At 36.8% G+C, this 23,181-nt stretch overlaps 1 protein-coding gene across 3 annotated transcripts; it reads right to left on the bottom strand.

Moving 5' to 3' along the window:
• Positions 1-1,008: 1,008 nt before the first annotated feature.
• Positions 1,009-21,181, bottom strand: LOC137813493 (LEAF RUST 10 DISEASE-RESISTANCE LOCUS RECEPTOR-LIKE PROTEIN KINASE-like 2.1). 3 transcript variants are annotated; one of them, XM_068615784.2, is made up of 4 exons: positions 20,357-21,181; positions 18,730-18,753; positions 3,709-3,732; positions 1,009-2,335 (listed from the first exon to the last, which is right to left on the bottom strand). In XM_068615784.2, the coding sequence occupies exons 1-4, from the start codon at positions 21,132-21,134 to the stop codon at positions 1,095-1,097; spliced, it is 2,067 nt and encodes a 688-aa protein (XP_068471885.1). In that variant the 5' UTR covers positions 21,135-21,181; the 3' UTR covers positions 1,009-1,094. The 3 variants fall into 3 exon arrangements, with proteins under 3 accessions (XP_068471885.1, XP_090156193.1, XP_090156197.1); XM_090300067.1 differs by having other exon boundaries at positions 2,212-2,335; positions 18,690-18,753; positions 20,357-21,176; XM_090300071.1 differs by lacking the exons at positions 1,009-2,335; positions 3,709-3,732 and adding an exon at positions 5,399-5,609 and having other exon boundaries at positions 20,357-21,176.
• Positions 21,182-23,181: the final 2,000 nt, after the last annotated feature.

Raw genomic sequence — 23,181 nt, 5'->3', positions numbered from 1 at the left:
AGGGGGACCAGCAACTTCTGCATAAAGGTAAGAGATTGAAGTTTTGGACAAGGCACGAGGGCATCGAAGATCACAAGTCATTCCTTTTTTAGGTACACTTTGATCAACTCAAGCACCAAGACCACCAAACCAAAGAAAAAGCTACTTCCAGCAAACAATGCATAGGGTGCTTGAGGGTATCTGCGCAAGACCGACAGCACCCCTACTACTTTGGTTCACATTGGATTCCTCAAGAAAACATGCCTTAGCTGCAGAATGACCATCACCTACACCATTATAAGTTGGCTCCCCTTTAGAGCATAAACCTGCAACTATCTAGCCAACACATAGTGAATAAAAAAGAAAAAATAGGTGTTTGTTGCTTCTGCCACCAATCTACTACAGAAGACAGCTTCTATGTCTGTGAGTAGGAGCTCCCCTGACCTACAGGACTACATATTCTCATGCACTTTAGACAACACCTCATCATATTATGCATAATAATACCAAAATACCAATGCTTATTGACAGAAGGCGTTTGATCCAGCTTAGAAAAAGATGACCACCAGTGATACAAATTCTGCCACCAACCCTCACCATACATACTCTACCTTTCCACATAAGTATTGATCAGCCAGTAAGGGGAGGACTCTGTCAGCAGATAAGTCTTGTGCTTAAAAAACATTTTGCACCCCCTTTAAATCATAAACTAACCAATTATGTCTGATTTGATGATTCCTTGATTGTTTGATTACTTTCACCTACAATCCTTTATTGTTATCTATAGCTTACAGCACAATCTCAATTATTGTAGAATTTAGAAGAGACACTTCACCAGAAAATATACCTATTTAATTTGTTATTTTTAACCAAATTTAGTTTCTCACTTGATATTATGTTTGATCAAGTTTTAAATGACAATTAAAAAAACTAGGTTGCTACAAATACTATAGTATAATGAACATATCGAAAAACTTTGAACACATTTTTAAATTTGGTTACCATTCTTTGTAAACTTGCAATAGGAAATAACACAATGTAAATATTGTAAATATTATAGATGAATAATGTTCAAGTCAGTAAGTTGGAGCCAAATAAACAACTAATATGCATTATCAAATACTTTCATCTAGTGGAGCATTATTGGCAATCACCATGGAATAACTTGAAGAACTAATGAACTCAGACAATGTTGTTTGGTCAGAGCAAATTTTTTCCAATGTTTCATGTGGATACAGAGAAGGCTTTGGAGGAATTTTAAGGTTCTCAATGTCTCCTTCAAGCATATCGACTACCTTATTAATGGTAGGACGATCATTTGGTTTTAATTGTATACACCAAAGTGAAACTATAATCATCTTTTTTGCAATTTTCTTCTCATCCTCTGCAACATCTTCCATTTTTATATCTTTCTCTTTGTCAAGTTGATCATAAATCCAAAAGGGAAAGTAAAGTTGGCTTGATCGCTTTGCATGAGGGTTTAAGTTTTTTCTCTTGCTTGCTATCTCCATGAGAAGCATTCCAAAACTATAAACATCAGACTTATCTGATATTCTTCCTATATTTGTATAAAACAATTCCGGAGCCATGTATCCAATGGTCCCTCTTGCTGCTGTCATAGTTACAACACTTTTGTCTGTTGGATATAGTTTTGCCAATCCAAAGTCAGAGATTTTTGGGGTAAATTTTTCATCAAGTAGGATGTTGTGGGGTTTGATGTCAAAATGCAAAATTTGCATCTCACAACCATGGTGTAAATACGAAATCCCACGCGCTACTCCAATTGCTATATTATATATTGTGTCATAGGTTAAATGTAGATTTCCTTCTCTAGAAAATATAAATTTATCAAGAGATCCATTGGGCATGAACTCATAAACAAGGGCTCGTTTTGAGCCTTCGGCACAATATCCAATTAAGTGCACTACATTTTGATGATGTATTCTTCCAATTGTTGCAACTTCATTGATAAAGTCTTGTCCATTACCTTTTGATTTTTGTAACACTTTTATAGCGACACAAGATCCACTACGCAACTTTCCTTTGAATACATAGCCATAACCTCCTTCACCCAATTTTTCATTGAAACCTTTAGCCATCTTTTTAATTTCCTTATATGTGTACCGAATAGGCATCAAACTATTTTGCTGTAAATAACTTTCAATATTTTGATATTCTGACGAATGTCTTCTTCTACACTTGTATATCAAAAGAGCAATCAGTAATATCGTGCCTACAACATATCTAACTATGAAGTATGGCATAACATATTGTCCCAACGAAATTGATACTGAGCCAAATGCAGTAGTGTAACGTTCAGAATTTCCCTTTCGTCCGTATATTACTAAATTCAATCCTGTGAATTAATATCGCAAATATCATCATATATCATATAGTAACGAAGAAAGAAAAAAAGAAATTCACACCTTCCTTGAAATAAAAAAATCACTTGTAAACTTTTTTATGAACATAATAATAATAATAAATTTTTAAGCTTTTAAATTTATACTTTAATAAATAAAACATATTTTTTTTATTTAATAAAATGAGTAATTAAACAACTTATTTCTATTAAAAATAATCTATATCATTATAAAAAAATAAACAATTTTGATAAGACGTTATTTATAATTAGATAATTTTTAATTAGATAATTAGATAATTAGATAAATAACTTGAGTTTTATAAAATATATATATATATATATATATATATATACTTTATTTATTTATTTAATAAATTAAATAATTAAATAATTTATCTCTATTAAAAAAATAAGTAAATAACTTTTTTACTTTAAAGCGGTAAAAGTACATGCGCGCCAATCTATCCATATTTTTTATTTAAATAAAATAGTTTAGAAAAGATATAAATCTAAAATATTTATTTTAAAAATTAAAAGAAGATGTTTGTTTATGCTATTTTAAGTGAGAAAGTTATACCATTACAAAAAATATATATCCTCTTTAACTAAAGAATAAAATTATCGATTAAAAAGAAAACACTAAGGTGGTTAAAATATCTATACCCTATATATAGTGCATCGATAGCCACTATATATGTTATTTTAATATTATTTTTAAAAAAATTATATACATTTTAAATTTATTATTTTATTATTTTTCAATATCTTGTTTACAAAATTATTTATTTTTAAAAGTATATTATTTTAATGTAATAAAAATGTGGATATGAGTTTTCCTAAAGAAAGCTGTTAACATATAAATACTTAATGAGAATGGAAAAAAAAAGTACTCTTTTAGCACCTGTACACAAATTATTATTATTAAAAGTATATTGGAAGAGTCCAAAATCAAAGTGATAAATTTCATCAATAAAAAATTAATAATAATGTGAAATTTTATAGAACTATTTTGCCAAAGAATAGCATATATAAATAATATTAGTTATATTTGGACAATTTTTTAAAAATATTTTTATAGAAGAAAATTAAAAAAGAAATAAAATCATTTATAAATTATAAATTTAAATTTAAAAAGGTTATATAAAAGAATGTCCAAAAATTAGTTTACATATGAATTAGTTTTAACTTTAAAATAATTTATTTATATTTTTATTCAAATAAATATATTTATAAAGAAACTTATTCCATCATACTTATTATTTATAACATATAGAAATAGAGGAATAAAACCGTGGGATAGAGACAAAGTAAACTATTCTTTCCTTTTTTACTTAAAAAATATATATAGAAATAGAGAAACTCACCGTATATGATATTACCAATAGTTCCTGCAAAAAAAAAAGTGTTGAGTTAATAAATAATATGACAAAATCAAATTAAAATATTCTTTTATATAAGGGTCAAAATAAAAAAGTAATTTAAAATCTAGGGAGCGATTTGGTGTTTTACTCGTTTTTTCCATTATGTTATTTCTTATTGTGAAATCTTTGTTTACATAATTTACAAAATGTTATTTTATCCTTCTTCATAGACGCGGAAGGTAATTTTGGCTTTCCAATTTATTGCAATTTTTAACTGTCTAAATTTAAATTTTAAAGGCAGTTTTCGACATTTTAAACGAAGAAAAAAACATGAATTTTGAATTTTGAATTTATATGGGTGGGATATGACTTACATTTGTCGTTTTATTGGCATAATTGGGAGGTTAATTATCGTTCACAATTAATTGAAATAGGAAGGTTACTCACGTTCACAATTAATTGTTTTCAAATGGAGGTTACTTACCATACTTAATTAATTGTTTTTATTATTGTTGTCAATGTTTAACCCATGTAGAGAGAATTTGTTTTGGGGCTATTTATAGAGGAATTCATTGTACTCCCAGTACAATTATAGTGAATAGTTTTTTGCTCTCTCACTGGTGATTTTTTACCTATATTTAAAAGAGTTTTCCACCTAAAAGTTTTGATATCATTCTCATTTTTCTTGTTACTTTAATTTCTCATAATCTATGGTTGAAATTATCATACTTCCCAACACGATATCCTAAAATAGGAAATAAAGATGAAGAGTTATTTGGTTGATGATGAATTTTTAGGTTTCAAAGATGACTTGTTTCGACATATTTATTATATTTATTATGTTTTGTATATCACAAATAATTCCTTCCCTTATATCTTTTGTTTCAGCTCAGACATCTATAGATCGTCTCCATCAATTTTGGAAGTGTGGTCTACATATGTATTGGACAAATCCACTTAATGACGATTGGTTTTAAGTTAAAATCTAATATGGTATAGAGCCTATAACTCATTTGGTAATAACCTAGTGGTTTTATCTTGTTCTACAAACAATGTGAGATTTTTCAATACCCCTTTCACATTGAGAGTTATTGTAGCACGATGCAATTTTAGTGGGATTGAAGACCCTATTTGCATTCTAGTTTGTGCCCTTTTTACACCACCTCAGTTTTGTCTTAACATATGTTGTGTTCTATCATGCGTAGCTGTCTCTTCTTTCTTCATGTTTCTGTTCTAGTTTGGTTTAGGTTATCTGCTTTGCTTTTTTATTTTTTGTTTTATTATTCTTTATTATTTTATTGTGTAATTAAATATGATATGTGAAAATGAGGACTATATGCATTCTATTAGTGTATTTTATACGGTAAAACGTTTTTAAAAGTTTCTTACAATTTTATCACAAGCTATGATCCTTAAAATATTTGTCTTCATCTAATTTGCCAAGCATGTCTCATTCTTTATATGATCCTAAGTCTTTTGTGTACTCAAATTTGGTCCTACCTACATTTGTTGTGATTGTTGATGGTTCCTTAACGCCATTAACAAGTACTGAATTTGTCTTCATATTTACTTTGTCCCTTTTACATGTTTACTATATTCCTAAACTCACTTTGAATCTTGTCTATGTTATTAATTATGTGACTCTAGCTACTCGTGCTAAGTTACTAGACGATTTATCACCCAGTAGATGATCTCATATGAGAGTCTATATGTTTTGAGATAACAAACACTGTAAGGTGTGTTATGACATAAAAAAATTCACTCATGTGCAATTTAAGATTAGAAAATATATTAGAGAAGATAAGCAAGATCATCTAAAGGAGGAATGTGGTCCAAATGAAGGATTCAAAGAAGAAAATACACATTAGACGATTCTGCTGGAATAGATCAGATGATCTAATGAACTGCATCAGAAGATATCGAGGAATTGTGTCAGACAAACTCGTTAAGAAGATCTCACCAAATGATCTTGGCGATGATGGTATCTGAACGTAGCTTTATTCACACTTATTAACTTTAATCATAAATTATTGAAATGTAATAATAAATAAATCCATTGTTTTAATTAATATTCTTCTAATTAAGTTTATTTGGGCCTTAATTATTATTTCATTTAATTTTGTATTTTTAACCAGTTGCTTCTTTTGGATTAAAATAGGAAAGAAAATCTGAAGTGAAGAATTAGAGAATTAGATCAACAAATATCTTAGAAAATGAATTGAATGCAAATTTTTTGCACGAATATTCTCTAAAAATTATGGAATTAAAATTCTTCTGCAAAAATCCTTAAAAAATAGAGCAAATATACTTTGAAGATATTAAGAAAATCTTTTGCAATATTTATCCAAAGAGGAAAGGCCTAAACAGAGGAGGTGGAAGAAATAGAGAGGTTAGAAATTTTAATGAGTTTCTACATAATATGGAACTCCTAGACGTGCCACTGGTTAGGAAGTATACATGGTATAGGTCCAATGCAAAAGCTAAAAGTAAGGTTAGAGAAGGCATTAGTATCCTTTGAGTGGCTTGACTAGTGACTAGACTAGTGGCTAGGGTGTTCTCAATATGTTCTACATAGTCTTGTTTCGGATCACTCTCCAATACTATTAAAGTACTCTATAAAGGATTGTGGACCTAAACCATTCAGATATCTAGATGTGTGGCAAAATGACCCAAGTTTTAAATCCCAAGTTAAAGCTAAGTGGAGTGAATATGATATTTCTCAGAAAATTGTATTGTGGCTCTAAAGGAAAGATTCTAGAAACAGAAACTGGATATAAAAAAAATGGAATATGGAGGTTTTTAGTCTCACAACTACTAAGAAAAATCAACTAATAAAAAGGATTGAAGATTATATAATAAAAAGGATTGAAGATTTATATAATCTGGATGAAATAAAGAACTAGATGAAGAAAGTGAATTAGAAAGGATAGGCCTATTAAGTGAATATAGACAACTTTGTGAAAGGGAGAACTTGATACTTAAACAAAAAGCTAGAGTTAAATGGCTTGATCAAGGTGATATGAACTCAAAGGATTTTCATTCTAGAATAAGGTAGATAAAAGGAATGAGTTAAAAGGCATTCACGTGTTAGGAAACTGGTGTGAGGAACCAGGAACAAATAAAGGAGTGGTAAAAGAGTTCTTCCAAGATAGGTTATGTGGCCTAATTTGAGTGTAAAGCTAGGAAATGTGGACTTCTTATCCTTAACAGAACATGACAATGAGGATTTGACTAGGGAAATAGAGGAGGTTGAAGTCAAAGAGGTTATGAGTCATTGTAGAAGTATAAAAAGTTTGGGGCTAGATGGTTTCAATTTTAGCTTCATTAAGAATAATTGGGATATAATAAAAAAAAAGATGTATCAAGGATATTAAATATTTATATACATATGGGTATATTCCTAGCGGTTGTAATGCATCTTTTGTGACCTTGGTACCTAAGAAAGAAGACCTAATGGAGTTGAATGACTTTAGACATATCTATATTGTGGGAAGCATATATAGGATCATCTCTAAGGTGTTAGCAAATAAGCTGAAAAAAGTTATACCTAAAATAATAGATAGCACACAAGTAGCTTTTATACAAGGTTGAAGGATGTTGGACAACATAGTCATTGCTAATGAGATTATAGAAGAGATGAAAAGAGTTTAAGAAAAACAGGGATTATAGTTAAAGCAGACTTTGAAAAGATATATGACTATAATTGGGAGTTCTTGTACTATATGATAGGAAGATTAGGGTTCTATAGTAAGTGGATTGGATGTATAAGAACATGTATAGAATTTGGTACTATATCTATATTAGTAAATGGAAGTCCGACAAAAGAACTAAAACCTGGTAGAGACCTAAGACGACAAGGGGACCCTATGGCCTCGCTCCTTTTTTATTATTATAGTGGAACGGTTAACATGTATTGTTAGAAAGGCAATGGAGAAAAACTTATATCAGGGTATTCAGCTTGATGATGATACTTTCTTTTTCTGTAAGGAGAATGTACAAAATATCGTATCTATAAAGAGTATTTTGAGAGGGTTTGAGCTAGCTTCAAGGTTGAAGTACACTTTCATAAAAGTAGCATAGGTGTTATTGGCATTGGGACTGATGTACTGACAAACCTTTCATCTATCTTAAATTGTGAACAAATGTCTATCCCCTTTAAATACTTAGGCATGATTGTGGACATGAATCCTAAAAAGACAAAATTTTGGGAAAAAGTAATAGTAGGTATTAGGAATAAGCTCACTACTTGGAAGGGTAGGATTATGTCCTTTGCTGGAAGAGTCTGTTTGATTAATTTTGTTTTTTCTTCGGTGCCCCTGTTTTTCTTATCTATGTTTAAGGTGCCAAAAAAACTACAGAGGAAGTTCTTGTGGGGTTGGGGGTCTGAGAGAAACAAATAAACTTGGATTAAATGGGATGATCTGTGTAAGGAAAAGGCCCTAGGTGGACTTGGAATTAAGGACATTGTGAGTTTTAATGAAGTACTCTTAGCAAAATGGAAAGGGAGATTGGGAGTGGAAAGTCAGGGGTTGTGGTTAAAACTAATTAAGTTGAAATATGGCTTGTGAAGGGGTTTAGATATTGGAGAAGAAACTAGAGTGAAGTCAGTGTGGTGGAGAGACTTGAGAAAAGTGTGTGGTGAAAGTATGCAAAGTAGTTGGTTTAACAAAAATATAGAATGGAAAATCAGGATTGTAAATATAGGGAGATTTTGGGAGGACACATGGTGTACAATTGTACCACTAAAAAAAAATTCTTAGATTATGTGTGATCTCGGATGATAAGGAGAAAACAATATGTTAACTAGGTAGTTGGATTGACCAGGTATGGGTGTGGAATCTCAAGTGGAGACGAAGTAGATTTGGGTGGAAAATGGAACTAGAAGTAGAGTTATTGAACATCATAGGGGGGATAAACATCAAAAGAGAAGAATATGACACATGGAATTGGAGGTGTGGTGACCAAGGAGTTTTCACAGTAAGATCAGCTTACTCCTAGATCCAGAAAAACTATGTACTATAAGAACATACTGGTTATATAGTTTTATGAAGAACAAATGTAAGCCCAACTGCACAACATGTGGCTTGGGGGATGCTTAGGGGTAGAATACAAACAAAAGTGTTGTTGGAACATAGGGGGATACGGTTCCCTAATCTTGTATGTGTTTTTTTGTCAAATGGCAGATGGGTCACTTAATCATATTCTACTACATTGTAATAAATTTCATGTTGTCTGGGTTATGTGTGATTAATTGGTTGGGATCCAATCCGTACACAATTGGGACATAATGGAACATTTCCAAAACTTTAAACTATGTGAATTGAAATGATAGATAAAATATAATATGGAAGGGAGTATGGATAACTATTGTGTGGAGAATTTGGAACCATCAAAACAAGATTATCTTTAAGGAAGGGAAGGTAGATATACATGAAATATTTTGTATGGCACAACTGAATGTGTGGGTGTGGCTGACCCATAAGGTGCCTACAACTAATTTCTCCTATTCAAATTGGGTGTTATGTATAAAAAACCTGTGACTAGTGAATAGACTGAAGTGGTAGAGGGGTGTGAAAATATTGTAGAATTTGTCGCTATAAGTTGTAACCAAAATGCAGGGAAGGGCTAGAAAGTGTAGGGTGGCCTCGTTTCTGACTATGTTTGTTGTTGATGCAAAGTGAAGGGACAGAAAAGGGAAAATGGTTATGTCATTTATCTTTCAAAAGTTGTTTAGTTCCAAGTTGTAAAAAATGTAAAAAAAAAAACTACTGGGATACGAAGGCAGAAGTAGTTGAATTGTTGAAAATATGTGATGGTTCTTGTTTTGAATATATGTTTGTTGTTTTGCATAATTGTAATGAATATCCTGAGGCAAATTGGTAAAACTTTTAGTGTAATTAGAGTCACCTCTTTGATGATGATGAATGTTTTTTTTTTCATGTTATAATATCTAAGAATAACTTTATGTCATAATTGGTAACCAAAGGATGGAAAGGTGTGTGTACATGTGCAGGGAATGTGCAGAAAAAAGTAAATTACTTCTCTATTGCAGTAGAGGCTCGATATAGCTTTGAGCAACAATAATTACAACTCTATCAATGGTATGAGAAGAAATGGAGTAGGCCTAAGCACCACATGGTATACAATTACTAGATTAGGGATGTAAAAAGATTCTACTACTGGAGTTATACTCATGCAATATAGATTCTAAGAATGGTCTATAGCTAAAACTACAAACCTGATGCGGTATTAACCTACCATAACGGTTCTTGGTTCATTGAGAGGACTATGGGAACTTGAATTAAGAGATGTTGATTGTCATTTTTCCTATCGCAAATCTTTTAGGTTTGCTTATTTTGTAAACTAAAAAATTTATGCCAATACTTTTTTTATACTATTTAAAGCATCCCTTAAATGTTATATTCTTATCTATTTATTATTCTTTGTTAATGAAATATATATATATATATATATATATATATATATATAAACTCTAATATTCATTTTCATGGGTCCTTATCTTTTGTTCTCAATTAGTATTTTAGTATTTGAATGCTTAAACAGATACGACCGGACGACTTAGTGAGTCGGCAAACACTCAGACCAACTAACCACCTAACCATGGTGAGAAGGTCACATGACGCAACGTGGCCGACCGACCATTGACAATAAGCCAAAGGTTAACTAAGTCAGCATGGTTAATCCATAGTTAAGGGTTGTTTAATGCAACCCTAAACAGGAACCTATTTCCTAATCCGACCCACCAAGGAAGACCCATTAAGGTAATATAAATAGCACGCATTTCAAGGAAAAAGGTACGCCATTATCTACAGTACTCTAAAATCTGAGTGTTAACACCCCAACTGACTTGAGCGTTGGAGTGCCTTTTACAAGTACCATCCCCACTTGTGGAGTCAGACGATTGAGATGAGGAAGGCGTAGCAAAGTTTGGAGCATCAACGACTGACCGAAGGTGGAGGCAGGAACAATCATTCTCTAGGTCCCAAACCCGTTCGAGAACAATTGGCGCCCACCGTGGGGCTAAGAGAATAGTGCGAAAAACAGCAGTAGATGGTATCAAGCCGCAGTATGACTAGCAAGAGGATGTCCGAAGCAGACCAGACAACAATGATGTTGGCTCTCCAAAAGGAACTCACAGAGATGAAGAAGGCCCATGAAGAGGAAACCAGGAAGAACAAAGAAGAGATCAAGAACTTTCGAAAGGAGAACCAAGAAATGAAGAAGTTGGTAAAAGGAGGACCGTCCCTTGTCTCTACCAACCAGGTTGGCAGGTTCTTCGCCATAGTTGTCGGCCCTCAGACCGAGAGGGAACCGAAGAACAAGAACCCCACCTTAGAGATGGATGGTGAGTCCCATCCCAACAAGACAATGAACACAACCGGAACTGCTGTGACCGACCGTCATCACCCTTTCACTGACTTTGTTGTTGAGGCTCCCCTACCAGACAAGTGGAAGGGATTCAATGGCGATCGGTATGATGGCACGACTGATCCCGATGAACACATGGATGCGTATACCACTCATATGAGTCTGTATACGACCGATGACGCGGTCTTATGCCGAGTCTTCCCAACCTCTTTGAAGGGAGGAGCTTTAAGCTGGTTCACAAAGCTCCCTACAAAATCAATAGATTGCTTTGAAACACTGGTGGCCAAGTTCGACGTCCATTTCGCGACGAGCTGACCCCATCATTGAACATCCATTGCCTTGGTCAGCATCCGCCAGGAGAATGGAGAGTCCATCAGAAAGTTCATCGACCGATTCAAAAAGGTTGCTATGAGCATCCGAAACCTCATTCATGAGGTGGCAATTCATCATATGTTGACGGCCCTCCGACCGGGTCCTTTCACAGATAGCTTGTGCATGCAACCCGCGACAAGCTTGTACGAACTTAGGCGACGAGCCGCCATGTTCATGCACTTGGAAGAGCTGCACGAGTTCAGGACCCAAGCTCGGGCAAAGGCGAGCGACGAGAAGAAGGACGAAAAGGAACGACAAGGAAGGTCCGAGTCGGACGAGGCGATCCCAAGCGATACAATCGTGGGCCTCAGTTCTCACGATATACACCCCTCAACACCGACCAAGGGAAGATATTGCAGGAAGACCTTAGCGCGAAGCTGATCCCGCCACCTAGAAGGGCTCTGAGCCCTAATAATGCCGATCGTAGCAAGAAGTGTCGGTATCATAAGAATACCGGTCATTTGACTGAGAAGTATCAGGCCTTGAAAGACAAAATAGAAGAGTTAATTCAAGCAGGGCACTTGCGTCGCTTTGTGCAAGGCGGTCGCACCACCAGGCGTTCCCCTTGTAGGGAGGAAGCACCAAGGAAGAGAGACCGCACCCCTTCAGAATCCAGGAAGGACGATCGTCGCCGAGAACGTCGAGGGAGGAGGGACAATCCTCCCAAAGACGACTGTAGAAGAGGCCGGAAGGTCATAAACACCATCGCCCGCGGGTTTATCAGGGGAGGGAGCTCTAACTGTGCGCGGAAGAAGCACCTGCGTGTTGTCCATCAAGTGAACTTCGTGGCCATTCGGCCAAGGATGCCACCCATAACGTTTACAGACGATGACTTCAAAGGGGTAGACCCCTCCCAAGACAATCCAATGGTGATATCGGTCGACATCGATAACTTCACCATCATGAAGACCCTAGTAGATCAGGGAAGCTCGGTCGACATTCTCTACTGGAAGACCTTCAAAGCCATGAGGATTTCAATGGAGGAAATGATGCCTTATGACGACCATGTCGTCAGTTTCTCTAGAGAGCGAGTTGGAACGAAGGTGTACATCGAGCTGTACACCACCTTCGACCATGACAAAGCCAACAAAATCCTAAGGATAAGGTATTTGGTTATCAAAACCAATACCTCGTGTAATGTTCTTCTCGGGCGATCATCCTTCAACAAGCTTGGGGCGATCGTCTCCACCCCCCACCTCGCAATGAAGTTCCCCTCCTTATCGGGCGACATCTTGAACATTCACGTGGATAAAAAAAATAGCAAGGGAGTGTTATGCAGAAAGCCTGCGAGTGGAACCCACTCGGCAGAAGGTCACCAACAGTCACTCACCATGGCGCAAGATGCCTGGGCAAGGAAGGTCTCCTTGAAGACATGCGCAACCAGCCGAGCATACGATCGCCATGGTCGAGCTTGACCCGCGAGAGGTTGAGCCAAGACTTGAAGCAAAGGACAAGCTACGACATGTCCCCCTCATCGATGAGGAGCGGTACACGAGTGTTAGCACTGCAATTGCAGTCGTTGATGCCGAACTCATCCATCAAGCCCTAAAGAGAAATGTTGATCTTTTCGCTTGGACGGTCGCTGACGTCCCAAGCGTTAATCCCGAGATTATCACTTATCAACTTTCGGTATACAAAGAGACGCGTCCAATTGCGCAAAAGAAGAGAAACCACGGTGAAGACAAGAGACTCGCGGCTAGAGCCGATGCCGAAAAGCTCCTTAAGGTCGGGTTCATCCGTGAGGCCCGGTACTCTACCTGGTTAGCCAATGTGGTGATGGTGACCAAGTCGAACAACAAATGGCGAATGTGCATCGACTTCAAAGATCTAAACAAGGCATGCCCTAAAGACTCATACCCATTGCCTAACATCGATCGACTTGTCGATGGAGCGGTAGGGCACAAGGTATTGAGTTTCTTGGACACTTATTCTGGCTACAACCAGATAAGCATGCACCCCAGGGACAAAGAAAAAACATCCATCACGACCAACGGTGCGAACCACTTCTACGAAGTAATGTCGTTCGGCCTGAAGAACGCGGGGGCAATGTATCAGAGGTTGATGGACAAGATCTTAAAAGGAATGAACGGTAGAAGCGTGGAGGTCTACGTGGACGATATTGTTGTCAAATCTGACTCGTGCGGCCAGCATATTAAGGACTTGCAAGAAGTCTTTGACGCTCTTCGAAGGAGTAACATGCGCCTCAATCCCGAAAAGTGCGCATTCGAATTATAGGATGATCGGTCGAGCTCTCAGAATTCGACATTCGGTATGAACCGAGAGGTGTAATCAAATCCCAGTGTTTGACTGACTTCTCGGCATAGCTACCACCACAACCTGACGCCCCTGCGACGTGGACGCTATATGTTGATGGGTCATCCAATAAAACCTCGTGCGGCGCATGTTTGCTGATCGAGCAAGCACTGTAGTTTGCTTTCAAAGAAATAAACAACCAGGCTGAATATGAAGTCATCCTGGCTGGTCTCAGTTTAGCTCACAACCTCGGGGCGCGCAAGGTCAGATGTAAAAGTGACTCACAACTAGTAGTCGGTCAAGTCAAAGGCGAATTCGAGGTGAGGGAGCCCCTCCTCCAGCACTATTACCATACGGTCAACAACTTGATCGCCAAATTCGATAAAGTCACTATCGAGCATATACTTCGACAAGACAACAAACGAGCGAACGCGCTGTCTCGCCTCGCATCCACTAAGAAGGAAAGCCACCACCGATCGGTTATTCAGATCCATTTGAAGCAACCAAGCGTAGGAGAGGCCAAATGTCTGGCCATCACCGAAGTCGATACTTGGATGAGCCTAATCATCCAATACCTAGAGCATGGAACCTGCAAACTAGGCAGTGAAAAAGCGATTAGATTATTGTAATGCGCCCGATATACCATTATCGGCCAAGACCTATACCGAAGGGGGTATTCAACATCGCTCCTGAAATGCCTCACCAAGGAGCAAACCCAATATGTATTGCAAGAGATACACGATGGAGTATGCGACAACCACTCTGGGGCCCGAACGATGGCGGTCAAAGTTATCAGAGCAGGATACTATTGGCCGACCATTCAAGGTGACTGGACAGAGCATGTTAAAAAGTGTCTAAAGTGTCAAGAGTTCGCCCGCTTCATCATCTGAAACTAGAGGAACTCCACAACATGACTTCGCCCTGACCGTTCGCCATATGGGGAATAGACATCATTGGTCCTTTCTCGCCCGGTAAAGGCCAAACGAAATATCTGCTAGTTGTCGTAGACTACTTCACAAAATGGATAGAGGCAGAGCCCCTCGTTGCCATATCCACAAAGAACGTCCAGAACTTCGTATGGAAGAAAATTGTGTCAGTTTGAAGTGTCAAACACAATCGTATCCGATAACGGCCGACAGTTCATCGACCAAGGGCTCCAGACCTTCTACGATGACCTCGGCATCAAATCCATCGCGAGCTCGGTCGAACACCCACAAACGAACGGTCAAGCAGAAGCAACCAACAAAGTCCTCTTAAATGAGTTGAAGAAGAGGCTCGGCACGGCAAAAGGAAGGTAGACCGAGGAGGTGCTTGCAGTCCTATGGGCATACCGATGCACCCCCTAAACCACAACACAAGAAATGTCATACAGCCTCATGTACGACACCGAGGCCATGATCCTAGTGGAAGTAGGCGAACCGTCCATAAGGCGGCAACTGTTCGACTTATCCCTCAACAAGGAAAGTCTATCGGTTGGGCTTGACCTCATCAACGAACTTCGTGACAAGAGCAAAATTCGCGAAGCTGCATGCAAGTTTTGGACAACAAGAAGATACAACACGAAGCTTCGGCCAAGGAGCTTCCACAAGGGTGACTTCGTCTGGAGGATGCGAAGCAACACCAAGAGGTCGAACGACAAGTTCTCATCAAACTGGGAGAGACCGTTTCAGATCCGGGAGGTAAGAGAATGGGGAGCGTATCACCTTGAGTGGCTATCGGGAAAAATTGTACAGAGGACGTGAAATGCCACACACCTCAAATTTTATTTTAGCTAAACAATGAATAAGATTCACGCACCTTTTCCTCATCCGGTGACACCAACGGTCAGAGAGGTTTTAAAGAAGCGTTTTCATCAAACAACGTGAAAACCATAAAATCAATGAACAGGCGCGGTGCGGCCAAGATGAAGCTCTAACCAGCATTCCCTCCCAAAACTGAAACCACAAGTGTTGGCCAGGATGAAGCCTTAACAGGTATACCCTCCCGACACTCCTCACAGATGGTTCGGCCAGGATGAAACCCTAATCGGCATTCCCTCCTGAAACCAAAAGCACAAGTGTTGGCCAGGATGAAGCCTCAACTAGCATACCCTCCCATCATCTTGTCACCACAGTTCGACCAGGATGTAGCCCTAACCAACATTCCCTCCCGAGACCAAATGAACAAGTGTCGCCCATGATGTAGCCTTAACCGGCATTCCCTCCCGACACCCACACAAGCGTATCGGTCCATCCTGATATCGCTAGCTACACCGACCGCACAATTTAACTTGTCTAAATAAGACACATTCTGCATTATCACATTCTGATGGCTGACCGCCCTTAATTTGTTAACCAATTTACTTATGAGCGACAGATCGAATTCATTAAGTTAGTTGTTATTAACTCACATTCACACTGACTGAACTAAACGACTTGTGCAATTATTTGAAAGCAAAAACAACCGAATGTATTCATCAACAAGAGGTGGAGGCCACACCTCGACCTCAAGGGAACAAAAAAGAACGAGTCTACAAAACCTAAGAGCCTAAGCTCTAGTCTTCAATATCTTCGCTCGGGGCAGGTTGGTCGGCACTCTACAGATTTAGGACCTCATTCGCAGGAACCAGTTGGCCATTGAAGACCTCCATCTCTTGGTCAAATTGACCAGAAGGAGAAAGCCCACCATACAACACCCCAGCCTGGCGGACGGCCAGGTCAAAGCTTTGAGTTATCAAGACCATGGTGTCCTCCATGGTCTTCAGCACCTCGGCCTCTGTCGCCTCCTTCCCTTGACGCAAAGAAGCGAACTCCCCCTCCAGAAACGCCCCCTTACGCTCGACCTCCTTCAGCGCCTTTCGTAGCCGAGTAATCTCAACCGCCTTCTCAGCCTGCGAACACAACTTCTTTTCATAAGCTATGTTGGCCTCAACGACCTGCTTCAGGTTGCTGGACACCTCTTGAAGTTGATGCTCGAGACTCGATAGCTCCTCGACATGTTGCCTACGAGCTTCGGCCCCCCGACGGGTCAGTATTAAGCCCCGACATATCATCTTGACGCCACCATCGAGTAGGTAGTCCTCAGGGACCGACCCGATGAGCCCTTCGATGCCGGGGGTCAGGCTGAACTTCATCGCCCTTGTGAAGCACGAGTCACCCCCCAACGCCACCAGGGGCGACCCTTGGGTGGCCGCCACAGGCACGATACCGCTGTTGGGATGGGCCGGTTGAACTCGTCAGGCTATCGAACAAAGCGAAAACCTTCCACTCATTCTCGTTTGGATTGACCGGGCGTGGCCAATCCTTTATCTTTGTAAGACTCCTCGTCCAAAACAAGGGAAATCTTTGTTGGCCGACCTCATCGAAAAAGTAGCGCGTGCCCGGCGGCTCCACGAACACCTTAAAGAACTTTTCTTTGAAGTTCTTATAGGAGGCCGAGAGAGCCTTGAACGACACACTACCTGCCCGACTGACCAAACAACACACTACGTATTGGGGTGTAGCTGACTCGGCGTCACGTTAAGCGCCCAAAGGACGCTCACCGTGAACGTGTCAAAAGGAAGGGACACGTGCAAATCTGAAAACAAACAACTGTACATAAAGAAGAAAGGGGGTTCGGTAGATGACTGTCCCCTGTACACACGGTCGTCCAACGAACAAGGGCTGAATGACAATAAAGAGTCCTCGACCGAAGCCTTCAAAACTGGAACCTTATCCATAAACTCAGCCATTGAGGCGTCCGTATGAAACACGAACGCAATCTCACATACCTTGGGATCGACCCAAGAAGGCCCCCCATGAGGGCGCAGTCGCTCAGACGAGCTCGACTGATCCGACGCGTTACGAACATCGTCACCCCTCACTTCCACCAATTGTGGGGCAACGGTTTGAATCGCCCGGACCGAGATAATGTTGTTGGAGGAGGAAGTGGAAGAAGAAGAAGACGAAGAAGACATACAGGAGGGGGGTTCAGGAAGAGGAGACCGAGCGGTAGAAGAAGAAGAAGTAGGATGCGAGCGGGTAGACATGACTAACCTTAATACGAACGAGGAATGCAGCAAAGATCACTCGGATTTGTTCGGGTATCGGAGTTCAATGAATATCAGAACGCGTGAGAAGCCATTGTTCCCAGCCCCTATTTATAGCCCGAAGATGTCTTGGAAACCCAAACGATCTCAACCATTGAATCTGCCTGATCCAATGACCTACGTCGTTTGGCGCCCAAAAAAACCCCTCATAAATGCATGTCACATCATCCGTTCAGGCGCCGCTTCCAATCACTTCACCTATCATTACGCCACCGACCGAACCCCAACTCTCAGACTCTTCGACTGTACCAGCTCTCCAGCCTGGGGAGCAAATGCACCGATACGACCAGATGACTCAATGAGTCGGCCAACACTCAGACCAACTAACCACCTAACCATGGTGAGAAGGTCACATGATGCAACGTGGCCGACCGACCTTTGGCAATAAGCCAAAGGTTGACTAAGTCAACAGGGTTAATCCATAGTTAAGGGTTGTTTAATGCAACCCTAAACATGAACCTATTTCCTAATTCGATCCACCAAGGAAGGCCCATTAAGGTACTATAAATAGCACGCATTTCAAAGAGAAAGGTACGTCATTATCTACAGTACTCTGACACCCGAGTGCTAACACCCCAATTGACTTGAGCGTTGGAGTGCCTTCTGCAGGTACCATCCCCACCTGTGGAGTCAGACGATCGAGAGGAGGAACGCGTAACAAAGTTTGGAGCATTTGCGACCAACCGAAGGTGGAGGCAGGAGCAATCGTTCTCTAGGTCCCAAACCCGTTCAAGAACAAAAATCATTTTAAAATGGGAGGGGAAACAATTTTAATTTGAAAGAACAATACAAAAAAAAATCAAATTTAAATTAAGAGATTTAAACTATATTTAAACATGAAAAAATGAATAATAGGTAACATGATAATTATGTAGAATCAAAATTAGTTTTTGGTATTACGTACCAATTCAAACATAGGTAATCCAAAGAAGTAGAATTCTTACCAACAGGATAGTACAGCCACCAAGCTATTCATACAAAAAGAAACAGAGTATCAATATCAGAGAAGCACAACGCAACAAGCAAGACTATTTACATAATTTCACAAAGGTTATGTTCATAATCTATCTAAATGCTTTTATTTCTTTTTGAAACCAAAAAACTGTTATACATGAGTTCATGCATATGATAAATTAACTTTTATTAAAAAATATTTAATTAATGAAGTGATGTTTTATCGATAATATGAAACTGAAATCTAAGATGTTAAAATATAGTTTTTTTTAATATATAAAAGACGGTTTTAGTGATAATCAGGTAAATATCTCTTATTTATATGTGGAGTTAATTGAATAAATATTGGTATTTATTAAAGAAGATAATGGAGATAAATACAATTTACCTTTAGTCAGTGATTAATGAAAGAAAAAATATCAATTTCTTTTAACATAAAAAAAATAATTAGAAAGATTTACAAATTATAGAGTGGACAAATATTATTGTTTTAAATTGTGAAGTTTTGAATCAAAAGAATGAAATCACTATGACTATAGCAATAAATACAATAAGCATTGACATGTGAAAAAGAATTTAGTAAATCTTTAAATCGCTAAAGATCGCAAGTTTACAATAACTATGCAAAACACTTAACCTTAATCACGAAGAAATAGTTATCAAAACGTTATTATATCAGGGGGATACAGTTGCATATACCAAAATCAATTACATAAATTTGCTAGGTTATGCACATTTCTTAAAAAAATTAAAAATTAAATTCAAAACTTAGAGAATTAAAAATTTAGTTATTATGATAATTAATAATAAAGAACAGCCTCCAAAACATCAAGGAAAAATTATAATAAAATGTATAAAAAAGTTAAGTACAAGAGAATCCTTTATTGATTATTAAATATTATATCATTACTATTGTTATTATTATAATAGATAACTACAGAAATTGTTTAATAATTTTTACTTTATTTATTTACTATATAAAAAACAAACTAAATTAAACGGTTGCAGACGGCTTTGAAACATTTTATGGAAATAGGTGGATTGAAACCCAACTATTTTTATAAAATGATTTAATAAGGTTTTAGTTTTTAAAATATATAGATATTTATCTTTACTTTATAATAATATTTAATAATATTTTATGATTTTGTATATACAATTTTTTCTATGTTATCTTTAAAATTATGTTTAAATTACGATACAAATTTACAAAAATAAATATAAAATTTAGTGAAAAAAAAAACTAATTGTAAAAAAAATAACTATTCACATTTTACATTTTACATTTAATTAAATTATAAATATTTAAACTATTTGATTCCTTATAATTATTTTTTTATGATAATGTAAATTCAATGTAATATATATATATATATATATATATATAATACATTTTATTATTTTATTTTGATATAATAAAAAACTCACATAAAATACAAAATAATATACGTGTGTTTATAAAAATTTATAAGATAATATAATAAAAAAATGTACAGATAGAGTGTGTAGCTCGTAAATACAAAAAGAAAAATTAAACAAACTCAAATTTAACAGAACAATTGGGTTTAGTTTTAGTTGTAAAAAGAAACATTAAAAACAGAGGCTGAACTGTCCTACCTTGTTTGTCGCATTCAAGGGTCTGGCTGGAGGAACTGAAATAGCAGTCAGTATGTGCACAACGATCATCATCACAGACGAGACGAATCCATGAAAGCTCAAATCCATAGACTAGCGCAGTATGCATCATGGGATATGAATATCTATTTGTGTCCAAACCCCACCAAGATGTGGGAGCAACCAGCTTCACGTCACAACCAACTTCAATGTCCTCTGCAATTAGATCACCAGCCACAGCGTATATGTAGCCTTTGGACTCCCAATTCAGGCATCCATCAGTATCCACATACTTAAGCTTCCCAATCACTCTATGGCTACAATTCAAAAACACTATATGCTCATAAACAAGTGGCTCAGTACGATAATACCAGTCAACCCAATGAATTGTTTGGTAAAGAGAACTATCCTTGGGACGATAATACCGGTGAAACGGAGGAATTAGTTGGTAAGAATTAGTGAAATTGGATGGAGAGAAGAAATAGCGAGGAAGAGAAGAGCAGTTTGTTTGTTGAAGTCCAGGATCCACCACTCGGATTGTGAAATTATGGTAGTTGATGACCTGCACATGAAATGTTCCCGAGAACAAAGAGAAGAGCGTTATATTGTTTTCACAATATAGCTCATAGCTGGTGAGACCGCACCCTTTTGGGTCTCCTTTCAATCGGAATGGATAAGATATGTTGTTGATTTTCCCACAGGAAGAGGGGGAGCAAGCATCTTCTCCATTAATTTGGAAGAGCAGAAACACCAAGATTATCAAAGCTCTCTCTCTCCACATGATCACGCCCAAACTCTTTTCTGTTTAAACTTCTACTGCCAAAAGAATCAAAGCGGATATTTTATTGGCAAATTTCACAGACATACGAACAGTGTATAAACCAGTAAAAGAAAATTTATATATTTACAGTAAAAGTATATTTTATATAATTATAATTTTAAACTTTTAAAAAGTCATTAATATTTTTATTCAAAAATTTATCATTTTTATTATTTTAAAATTAGATATATTTTCTTTATTTAGTCAAGTCATTTTGTTTAAGCTAGTTGATTAATTAGATTTAAGTTTTCTTTGTTTTTAGAATTTTTTATTTCTCAATTTTAAGGATTACATCTATTTTTTTTACAACTTTTATTCTGTGTAATAAAATATTAGTTATGTGTAATAAATTATGTAATAAAATATTAGTTATTTCAAATTGTTTTTCTTTAATTTGAACTACATACTAAATAAAGAAGAAGTAACTCATAAAAAAAAAACATAATGATTAGAATAAATATTTGATACCTCAAAGTTCAACCAACCCTTTAAATGAGTTTTTCATTTTGTACTTAAACAATAAAGTATAAAACATAGTTCACCAGTATCAGTTCTTTCATACACAAACATTTTTTGTTATGTGTTTTGTCTCATCGAAGAGATGCAACTATGCTTGCTTCATCTGATCGAACAGACACAAACACTTTGATTGTATACTTTGTGATGCAATTCTTCTTGAGTATTGGATGTAACTGATAGAAGGCAACGAAAGACTTGTAGATTTGTAGAACAAACATCGAATAACTATGGAAGTTTATGGGTTTAGGCGTGTTACAAGGTGCAAGGATCAAGGAAGAGGCTGGACCAACTTCCTTGAGTTCTAATAATGCAAGAAACATCCTTGAGACTCCTAAAGAGACTACTAAGTTCTTAAACTACTTTTCATTTCTAGCTTGTCATGTTACAATCCTAAACACAAGGAACTCTCCACTCTTGTGTTGACACATGGCAAGGAGTGATTGAAGGTGCCTAGTCTTGTTTGGAGAGAAGGATATTCTTATTCTATAATTGGCTTGGAAATACAAAGCTAAAAAATATTATTCTATTATTTACAAATTTATACAAGACTAAGGCAGATATTACTTGTTGTATTCTTCCAAAATGATCATTTGCTCTTAGTTGAAAGAAAAAGTGGCTTTAGCTAGGGTGGTCCTCCATTACTTTGTCTTATAAGGTTTTATTTGAACAAATAAAGTTGATATGAAGCCTAAGCATTCATAGTACATATTGAAGACTTATAAAGGCTTATGCAAATAATGTTTGTTTCTTCATTTCTCTCAAGTGCATCTTGCTCAAAATCTCTTAAAAAGCATGCATAAAGCTACTTCACGCAAACAACTTTTCTGAAAAGATGAAATGAAAGTCTTGTGAAGTCAACAAGTTATCTTAGGTCATATACGTAACACAATCTGCCTACGCTTGATAAGTCATATAGTGCGTAAAGAAGACACATGTTTTTAACGTTTCATGGAAAGCATTCAATGCGTTTACATGCTTGAACATGGTCAGACACAAGACTAAGAAAATTAAGGATGCAAATTCTCATAACAACTCCCAAAAATATTTGTAATGACGCTCTTTTCTTCTCAGCTTTGTATAAAGAAGATATATATATATATATATATATATATTGTGAAGAAGATAAATATATTTGTAATGACTCTTTTCTTGGTTTAACATGCTCTCTAAACGATTGGTGAGTGTTGATATGTCAAAGTGGGAATATAACATTCATAATGAAGACATGTTATTTTATATAAAATAAAATAAAAAGTTTAAGAAAGATTAAACACCAATGACGAAAGTACTATACTAGACCAACATTGACACTAAGAGATGAATGCTTAGGTAACGAATGATATTAGATACTATAATAGTCTTAGCCGTAAACGATGGATACTAAGCGTTGTGTATATCAACCAATGCAATGTTGTAGCTATTGCGTAAGTATTATGCCAAGAGAATACGTCTGCAAGAATTAAATTCAAAGGAATTAACAAAAAAAAAA

This window comes from Phaseolus vulgaris, chromosome 1 (assembly GCF_051622355.1).
Source record: "Phaseolus vulgaris cultivar YP4 chromosome 1, ASM5162235v1, whole genome shotgun sequence".
Lineage (NCBI taxonomy): Eukaryota > Viridiplantae > Streptophyta > Magnoliopsida > Fabales > Fabaceae > Phaseolus > Phaseolus vulgaris.
This window is presented reverse-complemented; position numbering and strand designations above follow the sequence as displayed.

What these genes read in the sequence shown, in the direction of transcription:
- LOC137813493 (XM_068615784.2), bottom strand. Translation starts at nt 21,134, where the DNA reads ATGTGGAGAGAGAGAGCTTTGATAATCTTGGTGTTTCTGCTCTTCCAA. An exon ending in GTGGCTGTACTATCCTGTTG is followed by an intron (nt 3,733 to 18,729) that starts GTAAGAATTCTA and finishes TTTTTTTTGCAG; the next exon opens with GAACTATTGGTAATATCATA. An exon ending in TATTGGTAATATCATATACG is followed by an intron (nt 2,336 to 3,708) that starts GTGAGTTTCTCT and finishes ATTAATTCACAG; the next exon opens with GATTGAATTTAGTAATATAC.